The following is a 15,453-nucleotide window of genomic DNA, read 5'->3' as shown; positions in this document are numbered from 1 at the left end:
CGTTCTTTAAATACTAGTGCTGGGCAATGATTAATCACATCCATAATATATGCATGTGTACTGTGTATCATTATTTTGGATACATAAATACACACACATGCATGTATATATTTAAGAAAAATGTGTTATTTATATATCAAATATTTATCTTTATATATAAATTATGTATATTCAGCATATACATGCAAATATTTCTAAAATATATGCATGCATGTGTGTGTATTTATATACAGAAAATAATTATACACAGTACACACACATATATATTATGTGAACACAAACTTTTTTTTAATGCGATTAATCACGGTTAATCATTGCCCAGCACTAGTAAACACAGCTTTGAAAGCAGAGTAACGCGCATCCGGGTGACATCGCAGGTCGAGTCTAGCGCTGTAAAATAAAGCATCAAATTACAAAACAAGTGAAACCCGAACAGAGCACTACCTTTATATGAATTATTAATTTCGTCCAGCGGTGTGCATGACACGCTAACAGCATGATGAAGAGTAAACTTAGCATGAGAGATCAGAGAAAGATTGAAAGTGTTCCTGTCACTTTAAACTCAATCAATAGAGTGAATTACTAAGAGCCGGAGCAATATCCTGAGAAACGGACTGACCACAGAATGTGAAGAGGTGCAGTCTATAAATTATTAGACAGAAAAATGAGCAGCTTATTTTATTGCAGATGCCAGCGCTAGCCGGCGATCGAATCAACTGTTAATTACGCTGCAGCCTGTTAATGGCACGGGCTTTTTGCTGCTTGCGCCATTCTGAACACACACACACACACACACACGGTTCGGGAAGGAGTCCTCGGGGATGTGTCAGTGCATCATACAGTCCGCGGCAAGTGCATGTGGGCCGATTTTATTTCCCAGAGTGCATGTGTGTGCATGTGTGTTTGCACTCTATTGGCTAAATTACAGGGTGTGATGTGCTCTTCACCGCAACTCCATGTAACGTCGAGCCTGAACCCCCAGTGCCCCCAAACACACATCAACCCCCCTTCACACACACACACACTCACCAACGGAGCGGCTGACCGTGAGCTTGATGAATGACTTCATCAGTACGAGGCCAGACTGCAATGAATTAAAGAGTCCTGCAGCCTAATGAAAACCAGCACATCCCCCGACTGAGCTACTGAATCACTGCAGCACAATCCACATACTATACATTCTAGATAGTACGCCAGATAAGAATCAGACAAACAGTCAGCCGAATGATGCAGTGTATTTTTGATTGCATGCTTTTTAGGCTACTTTAACCCAAGTGCAATCAATGGGTTCACCTTTGACTGTGAGTTTGCATGCAAGAATCACAGCAGTTTTTAATTGCACAAACCGAAATGTTAAGCTTTAAGGTAATGCAGTTAGCTAGATGCTAACATGCTAACACAAACAATATGTGACAAAGGTGATAGTATGATCCCAGCAAGCAATTTTGCGTTTAAAAGATGTCTAATTGCCGTCCAAACACAGCCCTGACGTCTGGCCTAAAACAAGGCAACATTTGGGCTGTCAGTGAAAATTTAATAGACGTATAAACCAGAGCCCAAGAATAGACTAGTCATCTAAAACATGTCAAAGAAAAGACACCAAACACCTTGTAATCACTGCTGACTTTACTTACATGATGGAATTTCATACATCTCGCAAGTTATTTTGGCAAAAAACTAATTCAAGGTTATTTTGTCTTTTAGTGTGTTTCTCACAGCCGGACTATATCGGGTCTATAGTTAACCGAGACGGTGAATGACGGCTATTGCTCGCAGGAATACTATCATATCACACGCTCAAAACTACGTGCTTTATTTGTCTGTTTTAGAGGTTTGTGGAACGGAAATGAAGGGCACGTTCTCAAAACTCCATCGTCTCTTACCAACAATTTCAATTATTCTCAAACTACTCCATCATCGCTGAAGGATTTGAGTTTCCCCGTGACGCACAGCTCAAATTGACTGTGATCGTTTCTGTGTGTTTAATCAAACTGAGCGAAGCAAGATAACACAGACTCCCAATAAAATCAATCAAAGCCCAGAATGACATTTTAATATCTGCTACACAGAAATCTGCAGAAAGATTGGCACATTTTAAATTTAGAGAGGCTGTTAATAATGCATTTACATATGTGTGTTTCTGCAAGCATGATATTCCAGCCAAATGAAGGCTGCAGGTTTATTTTGATAAGACTGATTTGAATATAATATATATATCCCATTTTACAACGCAAATTCATGAATAATTGCAATGTGGTGTGTTTGTTGTAAGTATTTGTCATAAGAAGGAACACTGCATTTACTGTGAGAAAGGCAGATTTGTTTAGAAAGTGAACTTTGATTATAACATGACTCATGGTGTGTGTCAGCGGCGCTGTGATTGATGTCTGCTCAACAGAACAGAAGCTAAAAGAGTGTTTTGTTTAAAAGATGGACAAAAGGAGCTTGCTTCTGTGTATTCTAGTAGTTTGTGTGTGTCTAAGGTTAAATGTGTGTGCTTAGGTAGTGTTTTGTGTGCGTTTGATTTTCTTCAGCTCTACGCTGCATCCAGACAACAAGGAGGAAGCCGGCAAGAATGCAACTCGACTCACATGCACACACAAAAGGGAACACGTCCTCAGTTTTATGAAATGCACCATCTCAAATACACCCCCCGATGCTCAAACGATGTGTGCATACCGGCAGTCATTGTGTTCGTCGGCATGCACACGTATGAGCAAACCAGTGTTCGTGCAGCTCTGGGATCAGACTCAGTCATGACTGCCATGCTGGGTTTTTTCAGAGGTAAAACAGTTTCAATTTAAATGGCTTCAAAGGGGCACCTGGAGCCCAGCGCGCCATGAAAAGCTATTGAGGAGAGCAGCTCGACTCCCTCTCTTCATATGTCTCTTTCTCACTCATTCTTTCTCTCTCTGTGCCCCCACAACAATTGCTGACAGGGCTGGGCTTGGAGCCGCTGGACTACCGCCAGCCCCCCCGTTTGCTCTACACCAATAATTTATGTTCACTGAAGATGGTGCAAGGTTCTAGAGCGACTCTTGCTATCAATTTGCCTGCCAAGCAAACTGTTGCCCCGCGAAAACATGGATTGGCAAGGCCAGGCGGAGGGGGATGCTGGGAGGGGTGTGAGGAGGAGGTGGGCACCCCCGTGAGGTTGGCCTGGAACGCAGTTGCTGAGGGTAAACAAGCATTAGCGCTAAAAATCAATCACTCCCATTCTCAAGGCCGTCAGAGAGAACCGCACAGGGGAACAAACACACACCCACTGCAGTGAGAGATACAGACACAGCCCAGTACACACATACTCACGGAGCAAAACACACAGTGAGTGATACAAACAATTAGAGAAAAGTTTTGCTCTTTAACGGCTGCTGAACTGCTCAAGAAACTGACATGTGCTCCCTCGGTTATGATGCTTGAGAAACACACACACAAATGTGTGTCTTTAGATGTAGTGTAACTGTAGCACAAATGGATATGCGATGTTTAGTGTTTGTTGAAATCACTAACACTGACTAGGAGTAGCAGTAATAGTGATGCTTGACTCGGCAAATCCCACGAATAAGGGCAGTGGGGGTTTGCGTAGACCTTGTGACTTGGACACAAAAAACCCTCTTCTATGTGTGTGTGTCTGGATGTGGCCCACAGCCATAGTGATGAGGCTAGTTAATCATCAGATCAGGTTCATGGCTTCTCTTACAGACGCGGCCAGTCGGCTCTTTCAAGGGGAGGAACCTGATCTCCATGTCCTTGCGTAGGGAAAGGGGAACAGAAGATAGACTGAATCTCCTCTCATCCTCTTAACCCTCTGGCTTTAGGGTGTACATTTGACCAAATTAAATTCTCACCACAACAGCCCTAGAATTTCTCTTTCCACCTGATTAGTCAAACACTTCTGGGGCACGAGTTTAACTTTTTTTTTTTTGCAGCAGGTTCTGTCATCAACTAGCTATTATTGACTGCATGCAGGAGATTGAGGCGTATTCCCTGTGATGTCTTAACAGCGGTTTTCAAACAGATTCATTTCAGGCTGGAAAAAGTGGAAGGGAAAGTGAATGGGAGTTGAAAGCAGTACAGTCTTGTCAGTTGACACTACTGCTGTCATAAAGTCATGTGACCACTCATGCTCAGAGGCAAATTGGCAAATCAAGTAGATAAACATGACCTGAGTTCACACTGTACAATGAAAGCCTGTGAAATGAGGCAAACAACCTGCTGGCCTCAGAACAAATTCACAAAAAAAAAAAAAGAAGAGATATCTGGCCTAATAAGATTGAGGCAACAATGCACTACTCATCCAACATTCTAAGGGAGCACAGAGCAAGAGTTCTCTCTTGTCGCTGCCTTCACCAGTCTGTAATGACTTGATTAGTCTAGATGGCACCCGTGAGCAACGGAGCCGAGACCTTACGGGTCACGTTCATTGGGCCACTGTGCTACAACTTATGGCTTACTGCTGTCTTGCCCCCACCATCCCAAAGGGCAAAACTTACTTACGCTATGCTTTAATATATTTCGCCTGCGTGAGAGAGAGAAAGGGATGTTTATTGCTTGTGGGGTACATGGACTGGGCTGGAGAACAGAAATGTTGGCAAAAAGGCCACTGGGCAACCAAAGAACAACAGGGTCGTTCTGCTTGCGGGCAACAAAGTAGTTCACCAGCCCCTCAATATTCCAGCCAACCTCTTTTATGCAAGCAGGTCTTGGCAGCACACATTATTGTAAGACTCCTTTTGTACTGGCATTTGAGACCAAAGGACAAGGCAATAGAACAGGCTAATCTAAGATATACAAAGCACATTTCATTTAGCTTAGTAAGCGTTCTTAATGACAGGAAGGGTTATTTACACACGCTGTCTCTGTGGTTTGGTTTGGGAGCAGCAATCAATGGCATGATAGCATATTTTACTAGTAGTCACAAACGAACAATCCAGAGTTCTAAACCTATAATGTTATGTTTCATCTGTTACACCATCAAATCCAAGTTGTCAAATCTGCTTTACAGTCAAAACTCACAGTAGAGGAAACCTCGATGTTTAGCCATTAGCTGGGAATGTGGAGCAACCAAGCAGCCGGCAAACAGCTGCAGGGGCAATTTCCTGTAGGTTAATGATGCTAAAAATGTAGAAGTCAAGCATGGCGCCCATTTAGCTGGCTCTCCAAAAGGACTAAACAATGTATCAGCATAAAGAGGCCGCCATGAAGATTTTCAGTAAACTCAGCCTAGCTAAAATGATCAAGTCAACCGAAGCAGGACAGAAAAACCCGACTTAGCCAAAGATCTCTCGCAGTCGTGATCGCAGAAACCTTGCGAGACAACTGACGGAGCCAAAGCAACCTCGATTCATACCCGTAAATACTCTCCCTTACACAGGGCGTCAGTACTACAAACTCAGGCAGTGGATTGCTATGAGCCCTGGGGACTCTCCACTTTTGATGCTCAAGACTAAGGGATGTATGAAGAGATTTAATGGCTCTAAAAGCAGTAGAGCTGAGGAACGGAGCAAAGGGCCCCTTTTCAGTGCATTCCAGCCGCCTGTGCTCTCCCCATAGTGCTCCTCTGCACAATCCTGCCCTGAGGTCTGCTGACCTCTGACCTGACTGACCGGCTTGGCTGTAGGCTTCTCGTTTGTTACTGACTTTATCCACTGACAAAGCAAGCAGGAAACTGGCAGCTACCCAACAATCCCATGAGAGGATGACCAACAGCTTGCTCAGCTTACCGTTTATTAGTGGATGGGGTCAACAGGCAGCACAAAATAAGAAATGTAGCAGGCTTTATTCTTTTTATTTAGCTAAAGGTTTCCTAACATATGAAACTGCACAGGATGAAAGGAAGTTTGAAACATAAAAGGTTGGTGAGAATTTCAACCTTGTATCTATCAGAGCAGATTAACAACTTGTGCAATAACTGCAGGGTTGTTCAAACCCCAAAAGGAGCGATTCATGACAGGATTGAGTTTCCCTATCACTTGACCCAACATTGGTATGGGTGGACGGTCCTTGTAGTAAATGTACTGTAGGTCCCTTTGGATAAGAAAGCGTCCACAAAACTGGCAAATAAAAAAAGTACATATCAGTTCTGTCTCAGTCTTTCTTCTTTCAGCACTTTGCATGGTGCATACCGAGGCATCAAAGGGAGCTACAGTAATCCAAACACCATCGTTACTCTGAAAGTTTACGCGCTGCCCTAGAGGGAGAGATAAAAAGGGATTGTCAGGATCCACTTACAGCTTTTTGGGCTGATCCAGGCCACAAGGAAGAACTGTGAGCTCAAACACAGCAGAGTGCTGCTGGTGCACTGGACTCCAGCAGGACGGAAGAGCAAAGGGAGGTCATTAACCTCTGTGACTAAAATGCACTCAGATGGCTCCCTGCTCTGGAGGCTGATGACAAGCGTCTGTGTTCTTTTCAACAACTTGTTGAGCTGTCTCCACCCCCACCACCTGCCCCCACCTCTGAAACCAACACCAGCCATCCCCATCTCAGGAATGTAACCCAAGCCCCGCTCCTCTCCAATCACTTTGCAGAGAAGACAGCTGTTGTTGTGTTCTTTCCATTGTGTGTTTGTGTATTTTCTCAGCCATTACTTCTACTCTTCCTTTTTTTTCCCTTCCTCAATCCCTCGCCCCACCGCTGCACAATAATTCATGATCCAGTGCAGAGTTGAGCGCAGCACAGTCAACTTTGACTGACGGGAATCGAACGGCATGCCTCTGTAATGGTAAAAGTGCTTCAGTAATGGCTATGACATTGAGGGTTGGGCTCTGTAGAGGAAGATCTAGTGCAGAAGTCATTACCACATACTAAAACCAAATGAAGCCAAGAGCATTCAAAATAAAGCTCTGCAGGGCAGGAAAAACTGTTTCCCATCAGGTTTTCAATGTGGTTCCTCACCTTTAACTCCAGCGTTTAGACTCTTGGGAAGGTCTGGGCCATAAGGCTGTCTGCTGATTCACGTAATGTCTCAGGAAGTTATTTCCCTGAAAGAGGCCACCCCCACCCTTTCAGCAGGGCCTTGACAGAGGAGAGCAGAATGGAGATGCATGGAGACGGTGCTAGTGGAAACGTCCATGCTTTGCAAATAGAAGGCATACGATGGACAGCCGCCTAGAGCAACTTGTTCAGGGACCTATACCATACTATTGAACTGGCTTTGTAGATCGTTCTAATCCTGGGTGTTTCTGATGTTCTTCCACATTTCCATTACTGTCATTGGTTACCAAATCCATTGTAATTGCAGCCTTGTTGTAAGGTTGGGGAATTGCTAACATCTGCAGAGTCTCCTCCATGTGTCACGGGCTCGTCTTTGCTTAAGCACATTTTTCTAGTTTCAAAAGCATACTCCACATTTGTTTACTTAATTCTGCTCAAAACGTGCCTTAAAGAGATTCCTCACTGTTAGAGTCCAGATAACTTAAAATGACGCGTGAAGTCTTGCCTTCCTTTCCTCCGTAGGCTTCATTACTTTTTAATACGTGTGCAGGAAGAGGGAAAAATGGCGTTTAGATAATCAATGGTACAGAGGCAGTAGCCCATTAATCTCTCCATGGATTCCGTTCTAATATGCACACTTGCTTGGGTAAACATGGGCTCTGCTGTGGTGCACGTGTCTGCCTGGATGGGCCACTTAATGAAACAGCCAGTCTTCGCTTCCTTTTGAGGAGATTTTGCTGAATGAAAAATGAACTGTCTGCTGTTTGCCACGCCAAAGAGCGTCAACGTTTTATTGTATTCAGGTGGGAGTTGTACGGTCCCCCATGCGAACGAGACAAACAATGAAAGCAGCAGGCAGGAAATGGTGTGAGCACTAGAGCAAATCCCTATGGAGATTTTATCAAAGATCCCTAATGCAAACAGCAGCACAACTGACCGGGGGGAGGCACACGAAAGCCGTACAGAAAGAAAGGTGACCTGCAGCACTGAACCAGGACAGAGGAAGAAGATAAACATGGCACAGAGAGAGAAAGAGAGCCTCTTGTGTGGAGGTGTAGATGTAGAGGAGGATGTATACAATGACCGCCGGTTGGGGCGGCTCTGAAACCAGAGCTAACCGCTGGGCTCACGAGCCTTCTTCTTGATGAGCAAAGAGCCACCTGTGGACAGAATTGGCTGCTGTGACTGTCTCCTAAGGTAACTGAGATACACCTGTGGGGACGCGCTCACTCCTGCGCCCGCATCACATGCATGTGACGTCAAATGGGAGGAAAAGAGAGGAGGAGAGAGAAACAGAGCAGAGTAATCTGGAGGAGAGGGTGGGCGGCCTGGCAGCCATAAACATAAGGACAAATAACTGTGAATGTACAACATAAGCCAGGGTAAAGTTTGATATGCTTTACATGTCGGAGGGTAGCTGGTGGGTGAAGAAAGACAAAAAGCCGTGGCTAAGAGGATTGCGAGGCAGGGATAGTGCACGCTGGAGCCTTGAGGTGGCAGAGATTTGTGCCCGTATGGAAATGTATGATTCACCCCCCCAGCAGCGGCTCCGCTGCCGTGAACACGCTATACTTCATTTGCTGGCGATTATGCAGGTTGCTGGCCCTCTAAGCCCCTTTGAACTTGTAATTGCCGCCGGTTTTAAATAATGAACATTAAGGGAGATTCAGAAGAGTGTGTGTAATTACAGGTTTTCCCTCCTTTTATTCTGCTCCCTGGTTGAAGGGGGAGAGGAGGAGGAGAAAGAAGGAGGAGGTTATGCTTGCTGAAATCCGTTGTGTCTTGCCAATTCTCTTTATCTAAATCGCTGTAGATTTGAGCAGGGTTTGTCGTGCCCCGGGGACATTACAACTACAGTGATGTGATCAATATTCACATGCATTCACATCTGGAGCCAAAACGCTCCAGTTTGATTAGGATAAAGTAGATTTTCTTTTATTTATATCTGCCTTTTTTCTTTGGCTTTTTGTGAATATTTTTTATACTGCTCACAGGTTTTAGTCATCATGAAAACCTCCCTTATGAGCCTGAACAGTGAGCATCAGATACTGGCACCACAGTGTGGCGGAGCAGTCGACGGAAGGCTTCAGTTCGCCAGCATCTTGGGAGGCTGAACAGAAACCACAGCAAATTGGTGCGTTTTGTTTGTTGCCTTTGATGCACCATTCAAGATATGAAATGATATTGTGCAGTCACAGCGCTCGGCCGTCATTATGAAATAGCATAAAGGAGGTGCAGACAGAGCTCAGAGGGAGGCTTGTGAGGAGAAGTGCTGGAAAAACAAAACAGAATAAAAACAGCAGCAGAGAAAGGGCGGGAAGATCACAGAGCAGAAATAGAGCTCTGGGATTCAGAGGAGCGCCAGTCCCCTGACAAACTAAACAGAGAAGCACAGTCTGGTTTTGATTTTTGCTCCAAACACACACACACACACACACGGCCATCCTCTCTTAGTTTTCAGCTTCTATGTCTCAGTTGTTTCTTCGACCACACCCCTAGTTCCTCCCTCTTTTTAGCCTGAGACACAATGTAAGCAAGTATATGAGTGCACACACTGATTTCACAGTTTATGACTTATAGCTTTACCACAAGGGTTGCCTTCTAATCACATCTATGACCAGTTTCATCTTTTAGGTCAACAGTATAAACAGAATCATGCAAGTTAGTGAAACTTCCTCACGTTTTATAGCATCTACCTGAATAATAACAAATCTGGATCACATTCTTGCAATCTTCTGGGCAGGCACTGGCACCTTCGCTCGTGTGTATGTTTCTGTTTCTGACCTTACTGAATGTAATACTGAAGTCAGTCTATCAAAAAGTCCATTGGGGGGAAAACACAAAACCTCTGAGCTGAAAACCCAAAAGTGCTCGAAGTTTGAGGATTTGCCCTTCCCTGTGCCGTTAGCCAGCCTGGTGTTCTGGGCAGACATGAGTGGGTTGGTCTGTGTGGAGGTCAGTCAGATCTGTCCAGTAAGATCTAGAGTTACTAAACTAGAGTTCTTGTTCTCCTTACTGTTTATGTGTATCTTCAGGTCAGAGCAAAAGCATTCCCCTCCACACACACACACACACACACATGCATGGAACAGCGTGTTCCAGCCTGTCCAAGCTGTCTTTATTAATACCGACTCAGTCTGGGTATGTTGGAGCATTCCAAGTGTCTGCAAGGTCATCCCTCAACTGACAAAGATTTCAGAGACTCATTCATCTCCAAAAAGCATCAATCCATGATAAAACATGCTATGAGTTCAGTCTTACACAACATACAGCATGATGCTCAAAGACAAGATCAAGAAAGAGGAACACACTAACAATTGCCTTCAGGTTATAAATGTTAATGCACAGAGACATATTAAAGCATAATGCAGCTGCAACAGTTTAAACAAGGATGTAGTGATCTGAAAACAAAATTTGTATTTAAGAAGTGAAGCTAATATTGATGCTGAACAACTTGATGCCAAATGCTAGTTGATGCAAAAGCTTCTTCTCAGGCACTGTTATCCAAGAACTGTCAAACACTGAAAGCATACACACACATACACACACACACACACACACACACACACACATACACACAGACAGCAACTATTTCCAAGTACTTGCGTACGGGAGATGAAGGTTGATGTGGGTCTAACGTAATTCCACAACCTGCGAGAATGAAAGAGTCACTCGATATGGACAACTGGTCAGCTGACCGCAGCAGCGTGCAGTTTGCAGTGACATACTTGATTTTGTAGATTTACAACAGGTCTGAATCAACAGAACAAATGGGCAGACAGCAGTTAGAGTGAGTCCCCACTGGTCACTGTCCAAAACACAGCTTTACCAAAACTGTTTCCATTCTCAGCATTGCCACAAGGGGTGCAAAAGCACACATTAGTGTAAGTATGTTTCTGGTCTTCAGGCTTCCTTACACACACACACACACACACACACTCACACACTGAGAACTGAACTGTTATATAGGCTGCACTGGTGATGGATGGCAAACACGCCCATGATAGATTAGTGTTGCCCCTTTGCAACCCCCCGGAGCGTCACTAAACAACCTCGCTGGGCCTTAAATGAAACTGCTGCTTTAAGAATGCCCTGCATTACAGCAAACAGTGAGGGAGGAAACCTTTCCTGAGAAAACTCATACAGCAGGGGTACTCATACAACTCATACAACCTACCGACCACATTTTATGTGTGTGTGTGAGAGAGAGAGAGAGAGAGAGTGAGAGTGAGAGTGAGGGAGAGACAGAGAGAGAGAGAGAGAGACAGAGAGAGCTTGTCTGAAGGTTTTTTTTTTTTTTTAAGTGTACATTTTGTGTTTATATGTGGATGTCCATTGTTTAAAACAATTGTCAGATGTGCTGCAGTGGAAATGAACAGTGATGTGAATCAGACATGCAGACAGTCAGAACTGATCAGCCCAAACGTTTAATTGAGTCAAGCCTGAGGAACGAGTCTGTTTGCTTTACTGTGGGACAGCCTGACCCCTGGCTAATCCTGTTTATTTGTTTACACAGTCATTTGATGAGGTTTGTAACTTGTGAATCAAAAGCAAAAGATCAGAAATGATCAGCTGCCTGTTTCTGGGTAATTCACTAAGTCAAAATGAACTCAAAATCAACCATCTTTACTAAATGCCCTTACATTTAATAAGTGCATGTTATTCTGAAGAAAACTTTTCATATTTTTTCTGCAACATATACTAACTTTCTCCACCATTTAATTGACTTTTTTTTAGTTGAAAGCCTGTTATTTAGGGGGAAAATAAAGGTAACACTTTACAATAAGGTTCATGAGTTAACATTAGTTAACTACCTTAGTTATCATGAACTAAGAATGAACAATACTTCTTCCCATTTATTAATCTTAGTTCAAATTAATTTCAACATTTACTAATACGTTATTAAAATCAAAGGTTGTATTTGTTAACATTAATGCACTGTGAACTAACATGATCAAACAATGAACAGCTGGATTTTTATTAACTAACATTAACAAAGATGAATAAATACTGTAATGAATGTGTTGCTCATGGTTAGTTCATGTTAGTTAATACATTATCTAATGTTAACTAATGAACCTCATTGTGAAGTGTTACCAAAATAAACTAAGCCAATAACATCACAACTAACTTTTCACGACCCAATCAAATCCAATGGATACAAAAACAATTAAAGTCCTGCCCTACATTACTGTCCAATAAATATTCACTTTTTCCCAAATCCTCACGCCATTGGTTGAGCCTCATTTCAGGCCGCCCAGCTCAAACGACCCTATTTATTTTCACTGCTTTTTGTAGGCTTACCGAAGTGAAAGGACAGCACAGGCCTGGAGTGATATCTTTGTATCTGAGTGCTTCCTGTTTTCATTGCAGGCTGACCCTCTTCTTAGCAGGAGACACAGTAAGGGCGCCAACGGACTAATTGAGAGGATTCAAAGTTTGTCTCCATTAAACTGTTGGGTGACCCTGCAGCGATGACTACACTTCACCACTGCCCTACTGTGAGCCTAGTGGACTGCTCTTCTCTCTCGTTCATTAAATATGAAGTCTAATAGAGCAATACACCCCACAGAGGAGTTTATCTTTCCGATAACATAAGCTCTGTGCCGTATGGGAAAGCTTACAGCAGCCATCTGGGATTTCCTACCCGCTAATGGCACTGGAAGAGATCCAGAGAGCTCCAGGAGCAAGAGCGCATCTCTCGGGCTTCACCGGCAGTGCATTCTGACCCAAACTCTCCAGTTCAGTCAGGTGGCGAATGTGCACTACACGCATCTCTTGTGGGTTTATCCTTCGCATCCTTTGGGATTTGGCTGTTGGCCCCAAATGACCCGTTGGCTCAGAGAGGCTTCACCCATGTAAGGGTGGGCTCAGAGCGTCAGAGAGGGAAAGCGTTCCTTGGGAGTGGAGGCCATCGATTTTAGCCCACAATTGTAACTGTTAGCTGGCGCCTTGTTTTGTAGGCGCGGGGGATGGAAACGGGGGGAGGGAAGGGGTTACGTCCTTTTGAGCCCCTCAGAATAAGTGACAATGGCTCAATGTTGAGAACATATGTAAAGGGACCCCCGCCGCTCATGGAAGAGCAGCTCCGCTTTGGCCCCGCGGTTGAGAAAATACAACCTCGCTGCTTTTCTTTTGCACCCTTGAATGAATGGTTGAATGGAGAGCTGCCGCTACGGGCCATTCAGGGCCAAAGTCCCCATGAATTCACCCGCACACCAATGCATCCTGAACTGGAAAATACATTTGCTTAACAAATTAAAATAAAAGGCCTGATGTGTTAGTGTGTGGCACGGCCGTGCGCTGTAAAGGATTGCGCGGGGGGCAGCGGTTGGTACTTTGGGATAATTCAATTAAGCCCTTTTGGTCCGAAAAAAAATAGAAAGGTGCGTTAAAAAGGATGAATTATTACTCGCACACATAAAAGACTCTGAAATGAGAGAAACATCTAAAAGGACGATGGAAACTTCTGTATTTCCATTAATGAAAACTTCTCCTTAGGTTTTCAGCGCACTTTAAAACAATTCTAAAAGAAACGGGAGTGCGTGTCTTGTGAACGCCGTGAATGGGGATCTCCTGAGCTGCCAGTAAAGACGCCTAATGATCTTTGAAAACAGTGTGAAATTCCTGCGTGATATGGAGCCGAGTGAAAGAAGCGAGAGGCGTTTGTGGGTAAAAGCGGCGAGGTAGGTGGCTCTCTCTTCACTGCTTTACACACAAGTGGCTCTGAGAGCGAGAAAGGGACGACAAATGAAAAGAGCACAGGAATAATGCAGAGAAAAGTGAAGTGTCTTTGTCCATCAAATAGTTGTTCTGATGAGTATGAGAGTTATAAGCGCATGGCAGAGTTCAGCGCCTCTGATTATCCCTCTAATGTTTCTAATGGCTTTACAGCCCTTTTAATTAGCCGTCATTATTCTGGCTTGAGTTAGATCACCGGGTCCAAAGCCAGACTCTTACGGCCGTCCCTCACAGACACAGTCCTACAGACGCATGGACGTTCTCAGTTCACATGCTCATCCCTCAGAAACCCGACCCTTCCCGCCCCGATCGATATATCCTGAGCCGCGGATGATGTCGTGACATCAGAGAGGCCGAGGGAACACGACCCCGCATGCCACCTCTCTAAACCAACACACACACAGCGCTCTCTCCTAGTGCCACGACAACTAGACTTACACTGAACCCTAAAAATGTTCTTCGGGAGGAACTGATTAAAACAACAGAGTGGTCAATCACTACAGTTACTGCGAATGTGAAACTGCTGATATTCTGAGACTGAACTTATACTGAACTAACCCCCTGTGGTGAAAATCCAGCTTTTAATGTAGTTTATGTGTCTATGTGGTGTTTTTAATCTGCTTTAAGACAAATCATTGCTGAGTATTTCCTCCTTAAAACTGCAGTGAACCAAAGACAGTCTCAAACACACGCTTTGAAATCGCTGGTGTTTCTGACGTCACAAACTACCTTGTAACCAATCAGATCAACGTGTGATCGTCAACCAGTGGATCTCTGAGTGAGTGAGTGGAGGCGGGGCTCATTTGCATATTCATAGAACCGCGTATACTAAATGAGGCAAGGGTGTCGAGTTACATTCAAGCTATTTTAAGACATGAAGACATTTTCTTCAAGGAAAAAAACCTTAAATATGTCATTTTGGTGATCAAAGATGAGTTTTAATGGATACAATGATTGACTACAGGGGGACTTTAACATCAAAATGCCATTACACTCACAAAATGGCTAAATAATTTGTTTAGTTCTGCTTTTCAAATGAAACCTGCTCAGGATCAGGATCTACCGGTGCATGTCGCCAAGTAACTCAACGCAGACAAGCGTTTCAAAAGCGGCCGGATCTAACTGTTGTTTGAATGTTGATAGCGGTGCATTGATTCTGATTTGTAAGAGTTTCAATTAATGCGATCTCAATGTTTTCCCAATCACAGATACAGCAAGAGCTCATGGAAAGACACTTACTGTGAGATGCTGGAAGAGCCATGCCCGCATGATGTTGGTGGCGACCTTAGGGAAGATGCCTCGTTTTTTCTGTCTCTTTTTGTCCTTGTCTGGATCGTCATCGTCGCCCGTGCCGGGTGAGGCCACGCTGTTGTCTAAACCATCTCCTGGACGAAAGGGAGAGCTTTTTAGAAAAGTGGTACACAATCTTACACACAGTGACATTATACAACCTTACCTAAACCCTAAAACACAGAGATGCCCTCACGTCAAAGCAAGAAGAACAGCAACATCAAAAAAGTTACAACGCGATAAACACACATGCACAATATTGCGGCCTCTCCCCTTCCTGCACCTCATTTGCATATCCCCAGCACGACCGACACTCCTTCGCTCATGTCCATGCGTGAGGGCAGGTCGGGTCTCTGCATAACCTACTTCCCAGACTTACTTTCTTTCTCCTCTGCCATTAATTGTGCATTAGCAAAAATGATTTACTTTAAAAAGTCAGTTATTTTTTCTTGGCCTTGGGCGAAAATGCCTTGAAAGCCTTCCTTC

The 15,453-nt window shown here is 44.0% G+C and overlaps 1 protein-coding gene across 4 annotated transcripts in view; it reads right to left on the bottom strand.

Annotated features, from left to right (window-relative positions):
* The window catches only part of meis2a (Meis homeobox 2a), a 71,975-nt gene that overhangs the window by 31,986 nt on the left and 24,536 nt on the right, over positions 1-15,453 (bottom strand). For 3 of the 4 annotated variants that reach the window (XM_084392907.1, XM_084392910.1, XM_084392908.1), the window contains exon 8: positions 14,917-15,062. In XM_084392907.1, the coding sequence (XP_084249033.1) occupies positions 14,917-15,062 (146 nt within the window). The remainder of the gene's footprint in view (positions 1-14,916; positions 15,063-15,453) is intronic. The other variant, XM_084392909.1, reaches the window with a different exon arrangement.

This window comes from Rutilus rutilus, assembly GCF_951802725.1.
Source record: "Rutilus rutilus genome assembly, chromosome: 21".
Taxonomy (NCBI): Eukaryota; Metazoa; Chordata; class Actinopteri; order Cypriniformes; family Leuciscidae; genus Rutilus; species Rutilus rutilus.
Note: the sequence above shows the minus strand (reverse complement) of the source record. Positions and strands in the feature narration are given on the sequence as shown.